This window comes from Pristis pectinata, chromosome 18 (genome assembly GCF_009764475.1).
Source record: "Pristis pectinata isolate sPriPec2 chromosome 18, sPriPec2.1.pri, whole genome shotgun sequence".
Taxonomy (NCBI): domain Eukaryota; kingdom Metazoa; phylum Chordata; class Chondrichthyes; order Rhinopristiformes; family Pristidae; genus Pristis; species Pristis pectinata.
The window spans coordinates 33795764-33817140 of record NC_067422.1 but is presented as its reverse complement, the minus strand read 5'-3'; the positions used below and the strand labels follow the sequence as shown (position 1 = coordinate 33817140).

General features: G+C 39.6%; 2 protein-coding genes across 5 annotated transcripts in view; one reads left to right on the top strand and one right to left on the bottom strand.

The window, feature by feature from the left end:
- Positions 1–14788, top strand: part of LOC127580133 (protein phosphatase 1 regulatory subunit 7-like) — a 70012-nt gene extending 55224 nt beyond the window's left edge. The window contains exons 14-17 of the mRNA XM_052033344.1: positions 337–424; positions 2854–2915; positions 6007–6076; positions 14652–14788. Of these exons, the coding sequence (XP_051889304.1) occupies positions 337–424; positions 2854–2915; positions 6007–6076; positions 14652–14709 (278 nt within the window). The 3' untranslated portion in view covers positions 14710–14788. The remainder of the gene's footprint in view (positions 1–336; positions 425–2853; positions 2916–6006; positions 6077–14651) is intronic.
- Positions 14789–15180: 392 nt separating this feature from the next.
- Positions 15181–21377, bottom strand: part of LOC127579949 (splicing factor U2AF 65 kDa subunit-like) — a 31410-nt gene continuing 25213 nt past the window's right edge. For all 4 annotated transcript variants that reach the window (XM_052033028.1, XM_052033026.1, XM_052033027.1 and 1 more), the window contains exons 8-11: positions 20199–20321; positions 18222–18308; positions 15957–16205; positions 15181–15318 (exon numbers count right to left, since the gene is read on the bottom strand). In XM_052033028.1, the coding sequence (XP_051888988.1) occupies positions 15187–15318; positions 15957–16205; positions 18222–18308; positions 20199–20321 (591 nt within the window). In that variant the 3' untranslated portion in view covers positions 15181–15186. The remainder of the gene's footprint in view (positions 15319–15956; positions 16206–18221; positions 18309–20198; positions 20322–21377) is intronic.

Below are 21377 nucleotides of genomic sequence, written 5' to 3'. Positions count from 1 at the left end.
CTTTACCTCCTGGAGACTCCAATTCTGGAGGTTTGTCAGCATTGTGCCTATTGGATTCACACAAATGTTTCATTATTCACATGATCTATCACTTCGGTAATGGCTTCATAATCAGGCTGCCAACACCTTCTGCTCCTTCTGGCAAATTCCTTGCTACAATTTTTTTAAAAATGCATATTTATAATTAACAGCAATTGCACCTCAGCATCTTTCAAGGTCAGAATCCATTCCTCTATTTTTGTTATAAATTTAAGAAAGTTTTTGTATCTCTATATGCATTGTCACCTTTTTGCTTGCCTTCCCTTTGCTAAAATTAAACCTTTTTTAAATACATAGCTTCCCTCGAGAGTATGCAGAAAATCACAAGTTGTTTGACGGATCTTGAGTCTGAAATGGAGGACCTGCAACAATCACTAGTTGGAAGGTAGTAAGTCCTTTAAAACAAATAGAAATCATTGAATTCACGTGCTTTCATTTGGTATTGGGTGCCCTTCAAGGATGGCAACACATTGAGAGGCCATACCTGCAGGTTTTAATAGAGTCCTTGGTGAATCGTGACCCTTGATACAGATAGACTGAAGGCCCCCACTCCTGTAATTGTCATTGAAAACAAAGAGTTGCATCTGGTGGAGGCTGAGTGATCAAAATACGATTTGCTTCCATTATAGATGCTAGAATTGATTGGTTGTAACTTTTTCTGAATTTTGCATTATTTATCTCTTGGGGCTTAGCGTCATCAGTCAGTTTCATAAGTGGACCTAGTGTTCTCTGCAATCTGGAGTGAACTGTTCCCCATCTGAAAGGTTAACCCTGTTTCTCTCTCCACAAATGCTCCCTGATCTGCTGAGTGTTTAGCACAATTTCTGTTTATATTTCAGATTTTCAGCACTTGCAGTTCTTTGCTTTTCATTCACTGCTAATACTTATGCAATAGCACGATGTAGGAAGTGTAAGGTGGAAGCTTGTTACGTGCACTAGCTATCACAATCGTGCATACCACCTTATGCTGTTGTTGCAGAGGTTGAATCAAATTTGCTCAGGAGAAGTACAACCCAAATGAGTTGTGATTTGTGTTCCAGAAAATACATAGATAATTCTTCATTGAGATATGCTAATTTCCTAGGTATTTCACTTTATGAAAAATCAGAGAAAAGAAATGCTCGCTCATCTTGATGTCCATAGGCAGTTTGCTTCACTTCTTTCTTCTGATGCTTGAATAGGATATGCCGATGCAAGTCCAAATACACCCTGAACAATCTTCTCATCTCCTGACTTTTGTTGTAATTTAAATCTGTGTCCTTTGAATAATGACCCTGCTGTCTGTGAAGACATTACAATCATAAAGCACAGAAAGAATCTATTCATCTTATTGAGCCTCTGTCAGCTCGACAAAAGAACTATCCAGTAATTCCAAAATTACTGCTCTTTTCCCAAACCCATGCAATGCTTTCCTTTCCAAATATAAATCTAACATGATTAAGCATGTGTAATAATGCCTCTGCTTTCTAAATTCATAGATCACGTTTTCTGGACCGGGGTCTTATCCTCTGACTTTGATTAATTCATTTAATGTTTCTTTACTTTAAATGGTTATAATTTCATCTTTTGATGTGCATCATATCTTAGTAAATACTGAAGCAAAGTAACTAATATTTCAGCTATTTCAACACTGCTATCAATGATTTTATCTCCAAGGTTGGTAATGGCTCTCTTCCCATTCCAATTTTCCTTTATTCGTTACATGCCTGTGGAAAATTTACTATTTTGTATTTCTTGATAATTTCGTTTTCCAGTTTTTTTTTCCTTCCATTTATTTTAACTTGTCTCCTTAATTCAGTGAACCCATGTTGTGTTCTTTTTTACATATTTAGTTTCTCATTAGGAATTAGTTTATTGTTGATTTTATTGGAATATATTTTAATGTTCTCCATTGAACATTGTTTTAAATGTTTCTGTTCTACATCATGAATTCCCTTTGATGCTCATTTTGTGTTTCCAAATTCAAATCTCTGCCTTTGTAAATCAGCTTTGATCCAATCTTTTATCCTGGTCTTGTCATGCTTTTGTCCATCTCAATTATTAATTATGATCCCTGTTGCCTGCTTCTCCTACTGACTGACAACTGAAATAAATCAAAGAAAGGGAGATGTAGCAAACTGCGAATGCAAGGTAAAAGGTTATTAATTGTTTACTCTCTGGTGAGAAATAATGAATAGAACTGGTATGTAGCTTGTTGATGTCATTGCTTACATATAAACAGAACATATAATACTGTTCACTTCGCTGGTCGCCACCATATTGTGATTTTGTTTTTTTAAATTTCTCTACAACCACTTACTCTTCTGCTGATTCTACAGTTAAGTGAAATACAGTCTTGGTTCCACTATCATGTAAATAATTTTTTAAAATGTTAAAAATGTTTGGAAAATAAAATAATTAAAATCAAAATTACTAACAAATCATTCTAAAATTAAAGTTAAATTAATATAAAATAAATTACTTGCCTTCTATAATCCATAAATGGGGCCTCCAATCCTATACTAGATCTGACCTAGTATGGGATCAGAGAAGTGATTTTCCCCAGCAGCATATTGACAAATCCCAGGAAGTCTGGACTGTGTAGTTGGACAAGGGGAATAAATCCCAGACTTCCAGCAGGCCAGGGTAAGTCTTGAATTTACTACAGTACTGTAGTAAATGCTCCTGGATTCCTTTAGAATCGCCAGCCACAGCTGGCATAATAGCACAATTCAGTTCACTGACTTTCACTAATCAATTTCCCTTAAGAATTCACAGTTTATTTGCTGCTTTGTGAGTTCTTTATTTATTGTGTTTTATGCTCTCTGAATTCAGGTTTAATGAGGTGAAGAATTTGATGGAGTCTCTACCAAAGCAGTTGCCATGGAGATCTTCATGTAAGTAACTGTTAAGCTTTCTTGTATCTTCTGGACCTTTATTAATATTAAATGACAAATTAGGCAGGCAAGATATTGTATAATGAAAGAAAGGTTTACAGTCAACTGCAGCCCCAGACATATTCATTTTGCTGTATTATTATCTTCCTAACATCTCAAATTATTTAAGGTACAATTAATTTAACTTTTAAGTCTTACAATGTATTAAAACAAAGTTTTAGACTTTGTAAGATCCTTCAAAAAGCAAAAAGTAAATTAAAACAGAGCATTTATTTACAACTAGAAACTGGAGTGAAATGTAGTAAAATTATGTTCTGTTAAACACTAGCACTAGTTTGCTCCCCTCTCCAACCTGAAAAATCATGAATGTGGTGATAAAAGCCATGGAAATTGCACTGTCATTCTTCCTACTGTGACAGAACTGGTAAATCTCAAGATTATGTATTTCCTGAGGGGATCTGTAATGAATTGTCATGACTGCTGTGTCTATGCCGAAATGTGCTCAGGGAATGTTGTACCCGAAAGGATCTTTACACAGCTGCATGGAAGGATGCCGTGGAGGTGAGGAAAATGGGGGGCATGGTGACCTCCATTCGGTGTGGCCACCCCTTGTGATCCATGGCTCAGATGAAGACCCTCACTTTAAGGTGCAGGATGATCAGTGAAGCAGAGATTGTGGTGTGAAATGCATAAAACAAAAAGCTGCAAACAGTGAGCAAGGAGAAGTGATTGTACATGTATTTTGATCATTGGAATGACTCTAATATACATTGTAATAAAAACATGGAAGTTAGAATCTTGGCCATTTTGCTGTTCTGACTGGCCCAATTACAGTCAGGATGGGGTCAAAGGTGATGTTTCAGCAATTTGACATGATTGGATGTGCTGTCTGTTTAGAGGTCAGACTTGCTAGTTATAAAGTTGTACAGCATAGAAAGGGGCCCGTTGACCCAAAATGTCCATGCCATTCACTGTACCTATATACACTAATCCCATTTACCCACATTATGTCCATTGCCTACTATGTTGTGGCGATTCAAGTACTTGTCTAGATGCTTCTTAGTTACTAGTGTAGGTCCAACTCAGAACTGGTTGGGATAATTTAGCATGAAATGCCATTTCACCCAGAAATGATCACTAACAGAATCTACTTGGTAAGATTGGTTTTGAATCAAATATAGTTTGAAGGTGAAAGAAAAGAGTTGTAAAGGGATTTGAGGGGAGTTGATATCTGCCAGATATTTAAGAGACATTTAGACAGGCACTTAAATAGGCAAGGCATAGATGGATACTGACTGAATGCAGGCAAATGGGGTTAGTGTAGATGGGTATACTGGTTGGCATGGATGTGGTGGGCTTATGGGCCTGTTTCTGTGCTGTACAACTCGAGGATTCTATGACAGAATAATCAACTGCTATGTCATCCAGTTTCTAGGCTATAGTATACTTCCTGGACTTCAGAACATGCTTTGGCATAAAATGGCATACATTGGGAGTGTAGAAAGTGCTGTAGGAAATGCTGCAGGAACTTGAGCACAGCGAGGTCTCACACGCAAGGTCTCAGCAGTGAGATGATCAGATGATGTTGATTGACGGATTAAAAATTGCTCTGGGCAATGAGGGAAGCTCTCTTCCTCTTTTTCCAATAGTGCCATGGAATCTTTTACATCCAGCTGAGAAAGCCGGGTGGGCCTCAGTTAATGTTTCATTCAAAAGATGTCACTTCCAATTGAATGACATATAGTCCCAGGACTGCATTGTAAGTCCTGTGTTATGTGCTCAGCTTTACAACAAGACTTTGACCTGAAGCTTCCTAATTCAAAAGTGAAACTGCTAGTGGTTAATGGTGTCAGTGGTGTTGATCAAGGCATCGAAAGATGTTCATGCCCTTCAAATGGTGGATTAATAGGGATCTAAATCACTGAAGCATGTACACCTGGAAGCTGATTGAATAAGAAGCCACTTGGTGTCGGGGCAGAACAGTGGCACAGCTAATAGACCTGCTGCTGTTCAATGCCAGCCTTCTGAGTTCAATCTGGACCTCAGATGCTGCCTGTGCGGAGTTTGCACATTCTCCCCTTGACCACGTGGGTTTCCTACCACATCTCCAAGACGTGTGTGTTGGTATGTTAATGGGCCACTGTAAGTTGTCCCTAGTACAGGTGAGTGGTAGAATCTCTGGAGTGTTGATGGGAATAAGGGGAGAATGAATAAAGAAGGGATTAGTGTAGAATTGGTGTAAATGGATGCTTGATGGTTGGCATGGTCTCAGTGGGCCAAAGGGCCTGTTTCTGTACTGTATGACTGAGATTCTAAGAAAAGCCACTGATACCGTTCTGGAGTGTTAAAGTTTACATTGTTTGAGTTCTGGAACAGTACTTGGATCAATAATCTTTGAAGGTGAGAACATTCACAAATGAACTAAGTCAACATGCACTAGGTGGCAAAGAAATATGTTTTTACTCTTAATTCATTGTTAAGATGGCCCAGTGGAACTGCCACAATAGTGAGAAACAGTGATAGAAATTATGTTTTCAAATACTTTGTGGATTAAATTAAATTGTGGCTTATTTCACAAATGCTAATTATATATAATGGAGAGTGAATGATTTCTGAACTGGAGCTGAAATGGAATCTCTCTTTTTGTTACATATCCTTTAAGCTGCACTTTGTACTTGAGTTGGCCTTCAGAAGCTTTTGATCTATTTAGAAGCTCCCTTTTTTTCAAGAAAGGGCAGAGTACTTGAATTGCTCCAGTGTGCACATGGTTCTTTATTCTTTAGTATTATTCTTGGAAAATTGATTTGCCAATTGCTGAGGATTTGTCAGAACTTGTATTCCTTCTGTACTTCTCATACCTTCAAGGTCAGATACCTATTGCCAGCCTGATTAAAGCACAGCTCACCCAATTTCTTTTGTTTAAAAAAAGAACCTGTATTATCTTGCATGTTCTATCCACAAACACCAGAGAGAATAGTACAGCTAATGCTAAGAAATGTTCTTTTTTAATTTAAAAAAAATTCCAGTGTTTGCTTAGACTTTGGAGCTTGTCATGTGTTTACAGTTATGGTGTATTTGTCCAAACCTGCAGATACAATGGCACCAGCAAGATTGAGCCCAGTGGTTAATTATGGATTCCGTCCACAGTCACGCTGCAACAGGTAAGGGAGAAGTAAGTGAGCTGGAAAACGCCATTCAGGTTTGATTATTATACTCGTACTATTTCCTGGGATCTACCTTGTATCACTTGTGACTCATTATTTACTTACTGCTTAGCAATATGTCATGTGCTTTCTTCTGCTGCATCTTCACTCATTTTTCCTACTCTTGCTTTAAAGGTGTTCAGCAACCTTACATTAGTGTTGCATTATTAAAGAACAGAGGGTTAGTTTAAGCATTGTTATTCATCTTATTCAAGTCAATCTATCATGGCTGGAAAAATTCCTTCAATATCAAAGGAAGCCCTGACTTAGTTCACTGACTTGTTAAATATAAGCAGTAGGTTTTATCTTTTGGGTGGAGACACAAACACATATGGGCAGATCTTCCACTGACAGAAATTGCTGACCATCCTTGGTCCAGCATGGCTCTGGGTGCAGTCTATCCCTGCAAGCCCAGCTCTCAGCACTTCAGGATGGCTGAATGCAGCAGAAGGGCTGTCTCAGTGCAAATGGCCAGCTGTTGCTATGATGCTAGACAAACTCCCTTGCTCTTCTTTAAAGATGTGGTGGGATCCATGTTGCCCACTTTTGAGGCAGGACTGAGCATTGGTTTAATATCTATTCCAAAGATAGCATTCTAACAATGTAACACTCTGTCTACAGCCAAGTGTCTGGAGTGGAACTTAAGTTTACAATTTTATGGCTCAAAGTTACCACTTGAATTCAAGCTTGTCATACCCCATGTATAAAGTAAGTCCATTTGGAGCCCATACTTCATTAATATTCATTGAATAAACTAACACTCACTAATGAGAATTGTGAGCGTAAATTTCTCTTTAGTATTAAATATAATTAATACTAAAGTCTACTGCTTGTCATAATCTTTGCTTATCACTCGAGTTCTATATTGGTATTGGTTTATTATTGTCACTTGTACTGAGGTACAGTGAAAAACTTGTCTTGCATACCGATCGTACAGGTCAATTTATTACACAGTGCAGTTACATTGAGTTAGTACAGAGCGCATTGATGTAGTACAGGTAAAAACAATAACAGTACAGAGTAAAGTGTCACAGCTACAGAGAAAGTGCAGTGCAATAAGGTGTAAAGTCACAACGAGGTAGATCATGAGGTCATAGTCCATCTCATTGTATAAGGGAACCGTTCAATAGTCTTATCACAGTGGGGTAGAAGCTGTCCTTAAGTCTGATGGTATGTGCACTCAGGCTCCTGTATCTTCTGCCCGATGGAAGAGGGGAGAAGAGAGAATGTCCCGGGTGGGTGGGGTCTTTGATTATGCTGGCTGCTTCACCAAGACAGTGAGAGGTAAAGGTCCAAGGAGGGGAGGCTGGTGTCCGTGATGTGCTGGGCTGTGTCCACAACTCTCTGCAGTTTCTTGCAGTCCTGGGCAGAGCAGTTGCTGTACCAAGCTGTGATACATCCAGATAGGATGCTTTCTATGGTGCCTTGATAGAAGTTGGTGAGAGTCAAAGGGGACAAACCAAATTTCTTTAGCCTCCTGAGGAAGTAGAGGCGCTGGTGAGCTTCCTTGGCCGTGGCATCTACGTGATTTGACCAGGACAGGCTGCTGGTGATGTTCACTCCCAGGAACTTGAAGCTCTCAACCCTCTCAATCTCAGCACCATTGATGTAGACAGGTGCATGTACACCGCCCCCTATCCTGAAGTCAATGACCAGCTCTTTTGTTTTGTTGACATTGAGGGAAAGGTTGTTGTCATGACACCATCCCACTAAGCTCTCTATCTCCTTCCTGTGCTCCGACTCATCGCTGTTTGAGATACGGCCTACAACGGTGGTATCATCTGCAAACTTGTAGATGGAGTTAGAGCAGAATCTGGCCACACAGTCATGAGTGTGTAGGGAGTAGAGTAGAGGGCTGAGGACGCAGCCTTGTGGGGCACCAGTGTTGAGAATGATCGTGCCAGAGGTATTGCTGCCTATCCTCACTGATTGCAGTCTGTTTGTTAGAAAGTCAAGGATCCAGTCACAGAGGGAGCTGTTGAGTCCTAGGTCTCGGAATTCGGTGACAAGCTTGCTTGGGATTATTGTATTGAAGGCAGAGCTGTAGTCAATAAACAATAGTCTAACATAGGTGTCTTTACTGTCCAGATGCTCCAGAGCTGAGTGTAGGCCCAGGGAGATGGCATCTGCTGTAGACCTGTTCTGGTGATAGGCGAATTGCAGTGGGTCGAGATTGTCTGGGAGGCTAGAGTTGAGGCGTGCCATGACCAACCTCTCAAAGCATTTCATGATGGTGGATGTCAGAGCCACTGGTCGGTAGTTATTGAGGCATGTTACCTTGCTTTTCTTCGGTACCGGGATGATAGTGGTCTTCTTAAGACCTGAGATTGAAGCAGGGAGAGGTTGAATATGTCCGCAAATACTTCTGCCAGCTGATCAGCACAAGATCTGAGCACACGGCCAGGGACACCATCTGGGCCAGGTGCTTTCCTCGTGTTCACTCTCCGGAAAACTGATCTTACGTCCTCCACTGTGATCACAGGTTCAGCTGCATTGGAGGCTGTCAGGGTGGATGGTGACAATCCACTCCCCTTCTGTTCAAAATGCGCAGAGAATGCGTTAAGTTCATCAGGAAGGGATGTGCTGTTGTTAACTATGCAGCCCGACTTTGTCTTGTAGCCTGTTATGGCATGTAAGCCCTGCCATAACTGACGGCTGGTCAGGCACTCTATTTTGAGTCAGTATTGCCTCTTGGCATCCCTGACAGCTTTCCGAAGGTCATACCTTGATTTCTTGTACAGATCAGGATCACCAGATTTGTGTGCAGCAGTCCTCTCCTTCAGTAGGGAGCAGATCTCCCGGTTCATCCATGGTTTCCTGTTTGGGAACACCCGTATTGTCTTTTTTGGTACAGTCCTCCAAACACTTGCTGATAACGTCTGTGATGGTGGTGGCGGCATACTCATCAAGGCTGGCAGCTGAGTCTTTGAACATGGACCAGTCCACTGTCTCAAAGCAGTCACGTAGGAGCTCATCTGCTTCCTCAGACCAGAATTTTAATGGTTTACCAGATAGTTGCCTTTTGTGGGACTGTTGTGCTTGCACACACATTTTGGCTCCTTGAAACTTAGAGACCAATGCACGTTGGCTTGTCTCCAATTAAGCATGTGATTAGTTTACTTTAACCCTTTCCTGTGCTGTGGGAGGCAGTCTCAGTGCAAAAGTTACCACCTTAAAATGTTTGCGTGCTTACATATAAACTAATATATCACAACCCACTACTTAAAGGCAAAAGCATTGTTCTAATATAAAGACTAGCCTGCAGCAGTTTTGGCATACTTGTTAGTAGTAACCCTTTGCTCTTAATTCCTATAACTACATATTCACCAGACCTGTTACCAGCACTGCTGACTTGAGTGAGAGCCTCAGTGAGATCTTGCTTTGTCACCTTATCCCCTTCAGTTTCCTAATATAGCCCATGTGAGAGGGGTTCAGCTTTACAGGAGGGCATTTGCACAATGAACATGTCCACTGCATGGTTTGACCATTTGCTGTAATGGTAGGCTCTAAGTAAGATTGTTGTCTTGTTAATTATGGGACTAAAATTGTCACAAACTAAAGAGAAGTGGTCCATGCTACACTGCATGTTAGACTCAATTTAGGAATTCAGTAAACAGAAGATCATGAACATTCACCATTTAGTATGGTCATCTGAGAGTTACATGAATCAGCTCCAGTCACCAGTGGATTCAAGTAGGACTATGTGTTGGTCCTACCCTCTTCAGTATGATGTTCTCTGTCATGCTTACAGACTCCTTTCCTGACTGTGGTATCAGGACTGAAACCAGATACTGGGCAGGTAACTACAGATGAAATCTTAAACTACACAGGTAATGAGAGATCCAGGTGGAGGTCTGTGCAAAATAAACTGATCATAGTCAACGTCACACTCCCATTTGATGTAGGCCTGCAAGAGTAGAAAGAGCAACAACAAAGAGCTCTGCATTCCGGTGATATGAGAAAGGCAGACGTTTGTAGACGAACCACAAGAACAGTACTGGTGACATATTGTCCTACCTTTTCTCTGCACTGTATATTCTCATCCCTAGTATGAATTCAAAGCAGGAATATCTGGCCTTGAAACACCTACCTTGCAATTTAAAGTTACATAGTTTATATTTTTCCTCATCTGTGAACTAAGTTGTTATTATAGGATACGAGGCAAAACAGGAGTTAAGACTTGCATTTATATAGTGCCTTTGATTAAAATAAGTCCATTCAGCCCTTTGAGGTGCTCTGAAATTCATTGATTGGATAATTTCCCTCAAAGCCATCACAACCCTCTCTCTTTGTGCTGAAAATTGTACTGAGAATTCTCCTGAATGTGCTTTAGAAATTCCTTCCCTTCTGCCTTTTACTTCAATACAACTCCAGTCAATACTGGAGCAATTGAAATTCCCCATTATAGCCACGACAGTTGTTGTATAAACCCTCTGTCTCCCAGATCTACCTCGATTGTACTTCCTCCCACCCTGCCTCCTGTAAGGACGTCATCCCTCTGCCACTTCTGTTCTCAAGACAGATCTACTTTCTACTCTAGGGCTTCTGAAATGTGCTCCTTCATCCAGAAATGTGCCATAGCTTATGGAGTTCTCACATGCATTTCCTTCAACTCCTGCACATCTTCTCTGATCCCTTCCCCTCCCCAGGCAGAACAGCGAGAGTTCCCTCAGTCCTCACTTTTCACCCCACCAGCCTCCACATCTAACACTTTGCCACTTACGTCAGCTCCAACGTGATCTTTTCCCCTCCTTTCAGCTTTCCGCAGGGATCACTCTCTTCATGACTCTTTAGTTCACTCATCCCTCCCCATCCACCCCTCCCTGGCCCTGGCACTTTCCACTTCACTAATACCTGTACTATCTGTCCCTTCACCTCCTCCCTCACCACCATCCAGGGACTTAAACAGTCCTTCCAACCTAGTCCACTGCATTTGCTGCTCACATCGTGGCCTCCTCTACTTTGGAGAAACCAACCGTAGATTGGGCAACCGTGGAGCACGTGTGCACGGCCCACAATGGCCATCTTGAGTTTCTGGTTGAATGTCATTTTAACTCTTCGCTCCCACACCGGCCTGTCTGTCCGTGGCTTTCTCTGTTACTATAGAAAGGCCAAACACAAATTGCACAAACAACATTTTGTGTTCCTCTTGGGTAGCTTACAGTCCAATGATATGAACATAGAATTTTTCAATTCAGGTCACCCACACTCCCCAGTGTTCTCCTCGCACACACACTCACCTGTACACCTAGTTTTCTTCTCCCTTTGTTCACCCTTTCCATTCTCTATCCACACCTCATCCCATCTGTGCATCATCCCTCCCCATCTGCTTCTGCCTATTGTCTACCAACCTTTGTTTTATCCCTTCCTCATACTGCTATATACTGGCAATCTTTCCTCTCCCCTCTCAGAACTAATGCAGGGTCTCGACCTGAAACATCGATATACACCTTTTGTCCCTACAGATGCTGCTTGACCTGCTGAGTTCTTCCAGCATTATATGTTATTCCAGATTCCAGCGTCTGTAGTCTCTTTTGTCTTCACTCTAAATCTGTATTTGACCTTCTCCACTTTCAAGTCTCGAAACTCTGTTAGACCTGTGTTCTCTTTCCTTCTCTCTTGCATCTTCAAATTTCTTCATCTCTAACATCCACAGTTCTGAAGGGATGGTTATCAATGTGAACCTAACTTTTTTCTCTCCACAGAAGCATAATTCCTTGTTGTATTTTGACTTTCTATGATCTATGTATGGGAACACTGTGGTCATCTTGAGTGCCAGCATTTCCCAATTTCAAAGCTTTTTAAAAATATTCTGCTTTTCTATTTCACATTTTATGTTTGCTACATTTTTGCCCAGTCACTTCTTATAGTTTGTAGAATTTTACAAAGTGTTGATGTTTAATTAGCTAGCAATGAGTTGGTAAATATTATTTAGTCCCTACTGAAAGGATGAAGATAATTCAGTCCATTGTGTTTGTGCTAGGTATCACTTTGTCTCATGGTCATTTGAGGATGTAGCCACATTGCCTGTGCAATGTTGTAAAGCACTTTCAGTCTGCACCAGTCTTTTCAACATAGTTCAAACCTCAATGCTTTCTAAATGGCATTAGCAAAATGTTTGCTTCTGGAAGTTATGGCTAATTTTTATCATCCCTGACACATCCTGCAATTAAGTTACAGGTCAAAACTGAGCTGAGGCAAACTCATGGTAGATGCTGTGGTTAAGTGGTCCATGGACAGAAAGCCCATGCTGTTTTAGCAAGCTTCTTGGTTGTGTGATCTGGTTACACCTGTTCTAAGTGCAAGTGGAAGGTTGAATCCTGAATATCCATTTGCAACCTCTTTCCATCCTCAATGCTCACATTCATACCTGATTGTGTATATCAAGCAAACCCGAACACATTTACAGGTGGGAACTAAGTGTAGAGATTTGGAAACGCTTCAGGGCCAAGTAAGGTGATGGGAGGTAAGTACAGGGGGCAATATCAGAGTTAAGTTTTTTTTTGCGCACACAGGATGATGGGTGCGTGGAACACGCTGCCAGGGGTGCTGGTAGGAAAATGGAAGGGAATGGTTAGATTGATCTTAAGAGTAGGGTAAAAGGTTGGCACAACATCATGGCCAAAGGGTCTGTACTGTGCTGTTATGTTCTAACATCCTTGCAGTATCCCTTCAGTTAGAAAAGCAAAATGCTGTGATTGGTTGGAATTTGAAATGAAAATAAAATTTTGCAAATGATGAGGTCAGGCAGTTTCTGTGACGAGGAAAAGCAAGAGTTAACAATTCAGGTCAATGATCATCAGGACAACTTCTGAACACCACTTTTATTTCAGATTTCTAGCACCTTTCATATACTACTGTTGCAATAAAATGTAGTTAGCTTAAATGGCTTGGATTCACCAAGTCATGGTTTTTAAATTTCAAAAAAGTTAGTAAGTGTTTGATTTCTCAGTTGCTGAAGAGCTCACTGTAATGGTGTGTGAGTGCGCACATGTGCTACCAAAGACAATGCTGATAAAGGGCCAATTAGAGGCAAGAGGAGAGGGTCACTAGGCTTTGATTGCCACCTGCAATCTGGTCCAAGATCAGATGTGCAACCCAAAAGCAAAATAGAGAAAAAAAAATCTGAACTTTTATCATTGATAACTAGATAAAATCAGCCTGAGAAAATGCTTTAATGGACAATGTATGCTGAAATCTAAATCTGGAGCAGTGGGAAACAAAAGTCTCAACATATTGCAATATAGTTCAAACAAATAAATTGCAAACTTTGCTACCATTATTTTCTATTTAACATTTTTGACTTGTTGGGTTTATGTGCCCTAGGTTTAAATCTTTAGAATCACAATCTATATGTACATGGTAAAGCAAAACTGTACTGTATTCTTTTAAGCAAATCATTAGTCTTTTAGGCACTACACAAGATCACAAGTTATAGAATATACCTAATTTGGTTTACAATTGGAGTTTTGCACTCCACTAGCTATGGATTGTGTAGATTCAAGACAGTGTACATTTACCTTGTGCTGTCTCAGTGCCAGTGCCTTCCCACCCACCCCTCCTCTTTTAAAGATCTTCAGGGAATTTTCCTTTCTTGAACTGGGAATGGAGGACATCTCTTCCCCAAAAAAGGTCACCTGCTGGCTTTTAAAGTGGTAGTTGTTATCTAGCAGATTCAACCTATTTAAAATTTGTTATGCTGTGGAACATTGGAGAAAGGATCTGCACAATTTGTACAAAAATTATACCAGTAACCAGATGAGTTTTAATATTATGAAATTATTGGAAGATAGTGACAGAAATTGCTTGTTTTTGAAGAATAATAAACATTCAGAAAATGTACACAAAGTCTTACTAGATAGTGATTAAAGCAGAGGTCTTGGGATAGATTTTTGCATTTACCAGGTGTACTGAGCAACACTCAATATAGCCTGTAAATTCGCATTATAGCAGTCTTTGCTAGTTAAAACTGTGGGGCCTGTTAAATGTGCACAGGAAGTCAGTTTAGGAACAAGCACACAATCCTCCTCACTGAATCCCCTTTATTTCGTCATTTTATGCAGCACCTAAAATACTAATGACTTGATAGAACAAAGCATAGTTTTGCTTTACCATGTAAATATAGATTGTCATTTCCAAAGATTTAAATCTGCAGCATATCAAGGAAAACCCCCAGAAGTTCCAGCATATTCAATGATGTTAACCAGAAAATAATGGTAGCCAAGTTTGACGAACTTGTTCATTCTAAGGTCATCAAACATGCAACAAAATATTCCTTGGTTGGAGGAGAAATACCAATTGGACTAATGTTAAGTTATAATTTTGATTTTGTAGAATACATATCCCTTTCTTCCCCTCTATTAGGTGCAAAAGGCAGCTTAGCCTGATGCTCAGTTCAGTGTTCTTTGCTCCTGCTTGTTTGTTCATTCCTAAATTATCTATTTGTAATGTTCCTGATGTTCCATAATCCCAGCGGTACACAACAGCTTGAGATGAACATTATTCCTGTCATTTTAATAATGTCTGTTTACAGTCGCACCAGAATTGAAGATGCCAGATCGTATGCTGCCCAGCACTTTGGGAAGAAATAACATCATCGCCGGCTGGACTTGCATCTGAAATAAAAACAGGGTCAAAACAAATCCAGAGGAGAAAAATTGTCACTAGTCCAGACCACATTAAGGAGCTTTGATGCATGACCAGCACAACTAAGTTTCCATTTCAAAAGTTTATTAGTTGAAACCAGGTACAGTGTTCAAATATACTGGTTTCACCTGACTGACAGAATCAGCAATTACAGAATTTTCTGTTTCTTCCCCAAAAGCCAAAAGAAAGAAGGGCCCAACACTATAAAAAAGATACAATTCCATTTACAAGTTTTTTGCTATTACAGTTCCTGCAACATGGATCTTTACCCAGAACACTAACGACATCAAGACATCCGTGCTAAAAATAAACTGAATTTGACTACTACAAACTACTTAAACCTGTGCTGTTTTATACAAATCTAGTATAACTATAAACAAAGCATTTGTCAGAAATGTACACAGCAAAGTGGCTGCATGTTGTTAGAAGTCACGTCTGTGGTACAGCTCTGGGTCATAATACTTGGTAACTACAACTCTGTTGGCAAACTTTCGGCCTGTTAGTGCTTGCATTGCTTTTTGGCAGTCTAGAGGAGAGATGAATTCTACAAATATCTGTCGAGAGAAAACAACATTACCAGTAAGCAAAGTGAACTGTATTTAAGACTTGGAATATAATGAAGTACTGCAATAAAAGGCTGTCCTACTTCAGGTATACAAAATGAAATCTTAGTGTTAGACCTTATTAGTTATCTGCTGTGGTACAGAATCATGTGCTCATTCAAATTTCTCCTGTTTAACTGGAGCTTCCCTCGACTCATTTGCAACTGCTATAATCACCGCATGTGCACAAGGCTCAGTCTCTGTTCACCCTCTACTAAAAAGAAATAATAAAGGCAACTCACCCTATGAACTTAACCCTACCATCTTGGATCCCTAGCCTAATGCTTAGTGTAGGGTTTGTTAGGGGAGGGTGGAGAAATAAGGAAGTAAAAGCCATGGACCAGCCTACAGTTAGCATCCAAGACCAAATTTTATATCTATTGAGCATGAATAATCAAGGAAACCCTAGGGATCTGATCAAAAGCTCCAAATATAAAAAAGTTAACAACCAGAATAAAAATGATAAACATTCTAATTCAAATATTAGCACAACTTAAATCACCCTGTTGCTTGCCAACTTGATGTGTAACATTAAGGAAAATGTTGAGATTGAACGTTGAAGCTATGAGCTCTGACTGCTGTTCTTTTACCTTGCCACAGCCAGGCACTTCTAATCCATCCAGTGGACGAGGGATTTCAATTGATTTCACAGTTCCATATTTGCTGCACTCTTCTCTAATGTCCTCCAAGATTTCCTCATACTCTTCATCATCAATAAGTTCATCTGGTGACACCATGTTTAACAGGCAGAGCACATCAGTGGGCAGCCCCGTGTTCTGAACTTGCATTGTCGGAAGGCCTGGCACCTGCACAGTCACTGGTGTTTGAATAATGGCATTCTGCACAGAAAAATAGAAGAATCTTAATCTGCTGTACATCTCCACTTTCATAGCCAATGGTGATTCCACCACATTGCATTGGAAGGGTGGAAGAGAATTGGGTGGGAAGAAATACTCTATTACAGCTACTGAATATTCCCAGTAACAATGCTCAAAATAAAAAAAAAATTGAATTTCAGAGAATCTATTTTAAAGTAAAGCATCCTATTGCATCAACTAAATGTATGATATCTAGTATTTTTGGAAACACATGGCTTTAATTTACTGACACATACAGAAAGTGTTACATTAAACACTGACTGGATTGCAAACCAAAATTGTGCTTAAAAGCATATTTTTTACCTACCAAAATGGCAAAGATGAAAGCCAAAAACATAGATGGTAGAGTGTTTAGTATCAATGGATACAGTTGTAGTCAGGTTAAAAAAAAAATCAATCCCTGGTGATTTCGATGGTGGTCATTTGCTGACTTATGAAAAGAGCTGTTCGATCTGGTCCTATACTATAGCTCAGCCCTGTTATTCTATCAACTCTTAATGATTTTATCACCATCAGGTTTTTGCTTAACCTTCTCTGCTCCATAGAATCCAAGCTTCTCTGATCTCATCACCTAATTGGTATATCATAATCACTGTTTCATTCCTGATAATTGATGAAAGAGATTCACGCTTCTTAGTCAAAACAATTAATTCTTAGGTTGAGGTATTAAGCAGGACCTCTCACTTCTCAATGTGAGCTACTTTCAGTTCACCTGCACATATGGATTAAATGGATTTTTGCATGAAATTTTTTTTGTCTTTGCTTGGCCAAGTTTACGGACTTTTTTGAAAGCATCATTTCAATCTCAAATAGAAGTAAATATCCTTCAGCAGAAAGGAAAGTGGCTGAGGCAGATGCTGGGCTTCTTCAAATGAAGATAAAATGAAGTGGTATGGATTAGTTTTGGTGTTTTTTTGGCAAAGAACTTGCACAGACATGGAGCAAATTGCAACCTTCTGCATGACAAATAAGATTCCATGAAAAAAAACTTGCCGATAGTCTTAAATTCAGATCCCAATTATATTGCTGAGGTCCAAGGTCAATACCTGAAAATAATGTTTGCCAAGTGAAGGCGATTGTGATTCCTGAAGAACAATATTTATCTAGCAGCTGAACCTTACAGACACAAAGCTTTCAGGTTGGATCTCCACTGGGTGCTGAATCAATTGACTGCAGTCCAAGTGTTGGGACATATATAACAATTGCCCTTGTTACCTCCAAGTTTACAAAAGGAAAATGACAAGTTCCACTGGTGGTTCCTATCTCATGGCTTCTAATGAAAGCAGATGTGGACTTCAGGGTAGCAGACATAGGATTGTATTGTAGACAAGGAGGGAACCTTAAAAGCTTTTATAATTACCCATGAGAAAGAATCAACAGTGTAGAGACAAACTATGACCACAGAAGCCAATGCAACTAACAAACCAAGATTGTCACAGGGTAACTGATCTTCTTTAGAAACTGATTCCACTCAACATTTTTCACATCTAATTAATGAATCGCATATATCAAACTCATTTAAATTTGTCAGGTATTCTAAGTTATGAACAAAATGTAAAATTTAAAACATGCAATTAAACCAAAAGCTGATTCTAAATAAGCACATGTGCATCACTGAACACTTCACGATGTTAATTACAGAAACGGAGGTAGAGTTATCCAAAGTTGGTCTAGTTTGTACCCAAATAAAATACATCTCGTAGCACAACTTTATCATCTGTAAGTCATGGTTCCACTTACAGGTTATTTCAAACATGATTAAAGATCAGACCAATCACATACAGGGGCAAAAGGTTTTGCAGCAGTGAAGAGTTTAAACAAATAAAAAATTTAAAAGCAAAAAAGGTAAAAAAAAATGCAGACATTAATAGAATTTGCTGACTTCTCAAAAAGAGATAGCAGCCCAATACAGGGAAGGCACCCTGGGGCGCAAGTGCAAGACTGAGAAGGTCTTAAACTACGATTTAAGTCAGTTACCGGGTTAGCATTCTTTGCACCAACACTGGCCCTCTGTACTATAAGCTTCTTATCCCCAAGCTGCATTCCATTCAATCCTGCAATAGCCTAAAGAGAATACACATTATTTAAGACAGGCAGGCAAAGAACTTTTGGTTAACAGTTCTATGAATTGCATCAGTTTTCCATTTTTAAGAATATATGAGGCTCAAAACAATCAGAAGTGTACATAATGGGGAAGATCTTTGTGGTACAAAACTAAGTTTTTTTTAAATAATTCAGTTCACAATTTCATTTAAACATAACAAATCATATCATTCCCAAGGTCTTCACCAGTCATTTGGATGAAAACCTGATGACTCTGGAGAAAAAAAACTCATGTTGTAACAGATATTGTTGATAGCAGTACAGTGAGCGTGAATTATGTTCCACATCTCAAATTAGTTTTTCACAAACATTAACAGTTGTCTTTAATTTTTCACTTCCCCATTTTGAATCCCAATTCCCTATCAACACTCTTTATATTAAACCTACCAATGAGCAGATAAATGAAACTGTGGGCTTCTCCGCACTCTGCAAGGAACAGCTGGTAGGAAGTAGACATACCTGAAGCCCCTGGTGGAGACCCAGCAGAAAACTGATGAAACTCATCATGCTTATGGTTGGCAGGCTTGAGTGTTGGTCTCCACAGAAGTTTAAGCCTGCAACCAGAGATGCAATGTGATCCCAGGCTATAAGAACCATACGGCTGGCTGTCACCAAGCTCTCCTAGAAGCCAATGACTAAGGTATTCCATAGGACAGTGGTCCCCTTACCTGTGGCCCACAAGTGGCATCTGTTACTCCATCTACATAGGCCTGCACTCAGTCCTTCAGCACAGAGGAAACAAAGGTGGGCAAGAGCGAGAACGACTGGCAAGATGGCAGTGCTCAGAGACAATGCCTTCAGAAATTCAAACTACTGGCCATGGAATAATAGTAGTTTATATTATTAGTAGACGTAGCATACAAACAACATGCATATCAGAGTTTGGTGTTCTGAAATGGTCGCTGTGGGAACTAAATGGCCTGTTCTTACTTCCAAATATTGTTTTTCTGTTAGCACTTGTACCCTACATATCCCATAAGAAATACTGAGAGAATCCATGGTCACCCTGTGAACGTGGTCATCAACTCAGATACATTTTCTCATAGCATAAATAGATAGAACTACAAAAACCGACAAAGGTCCAGTGTCGACAGGTTAGCACCATCTGTTTCAAAGGAGTTATTTCCATCTGTGTTATATATGCCAGCATTCGTGCAAGTTGTAGTCAGCTGAAACACAAACGTGTTGACCAAAAGAAAAAGTGAAGTGACAATAGGAAAACACAGAGCATGCACAACACAGTGGAAAGCATCCAGTGCAATCAATATGATCTACAGAAACCACAAGCAAGTGCCGAAATGGAAATGGGGACCACGTAGTTGGAGAAAAGCATAGAGCCCTCCCATCTACAAATTCAAAAGGAAGGTAGGATTCCAAACAAGAGAGGATTTTTATAATTGCAGCACCAGGGAAGAAGCATACACAGCATGAAAACAGGCAATCTGAAGCCACTGAACTATATTTCTTAATTTGGATATACTGTATTTTCTTTTAAAATGGCAAAATAATTTCCTTACCTTTTACCTGGTACATCCCAGGTTCTAGTCATCATTTGGCCTCACTTCTATTAGAAAATTGCCACCACCCCAGACCCCAGTCAAATGAATTCTATGACTCTGAAGAACGGTCATACCAGTGGCACAACTAGATCAATTTTCCAGCATCAGATTACAACCTTTCCCCCCCACCGCACAAGTTCACTGATTCATAGCTCATACTTGAGTGGCAGAGAGTTTACATTCAGTGATTTTATATTTATTCAATTATTCAAAATATAATCTTTAATTATATTCATTCAGCTGATAATCCAAATATCTGTGGCAATTCCAATAACATACAAATAACTTGTACCTGATCAGTAACATTGACATCCACGTATTCACAGAAGGCATAGCCCTTGGACAGAGATGTTGCACTGTCCTTCACTAGGTTAAAAGCTTTCAGTGGGCCGAACGAAGTCAGAAGTTCTTTAACCTGCAAGCCAAAGCCAACAGTGGAGCAGTGAATTAGAATTTATTCAGAGCTAGTTAAAATCCATTTACTGTTTAAAAAGAAAATTCCTAACTTGCATAAAAGTTTGGGATTATAGTGCTTTAAAGTTTTCAGAGACGGCATTAAATGGTGGAGCAGCCAATTCAAGAAACCATTTCTACCATTAGTATGACTGCAATTGGATTGTTGCCTATTCAATATTTCAGTTGTATGCAGATAATCAGAAGTTTAAGAACAAGCCTTAGGTCAGCTCTTAGCAATCATAATCACAGTGAAAAAACTTCCAGCTAATTCAAAGCTACCACATCAAGCACCAAATAATGTTACACATTTAATTTTATTAGCACGCCAATCTTGTAATTCCATTTTGAGCAAAAGATTCCAAATGCTAAAAATACAACCAAGAGTGGTCCACCACTAGCCTGCACATGATAAATCTTTTGGTGCTAGCAAATGCATTTAAAAAGATTTACAAAACAACTCTTTATTTTACTCTAAGTTCCTCTATGACCCACTTAAATTAATGAATTTAATGAAAACTAAAAACAGCTATGCTATTGTGGTAATGGAAAATGGACGCTGCAATTCAGCTAGCTTAGTGATTTTCAAAGCACAGATGAACTACAGGACGGGAAACAGGAGGAAAGCCCAAAAGGTATACACCTCGGGTCCAATGGCAATTACTTTACCAAACATTTCCTACCAGAATATATGGAATCTGAATGGAGACCTCTTATTATAATTGATCTAATTAAAAGCAACTTGGGCAATGACCTAATTTGGGCTGTTAATTTTAAGATATTCATGGACCAGAGCAGCGGCACAGGGACACAAGACCCCAAAGAAGGGGTTGGAAACCATGCAGCCAGAACAGTTTGCATGTCAATTCTGACTAGTGTGGCAAAGACAATCAGAAAATGTGAAGCAACTATCACCATCACCTCCAACTCCAGCCTTATGCTCAAACAAAACTTTAACAATTTCTGGCCCCAATATTCTGCCTTTTTACCCTTTGCATTCCAGCCATTGACCTACATC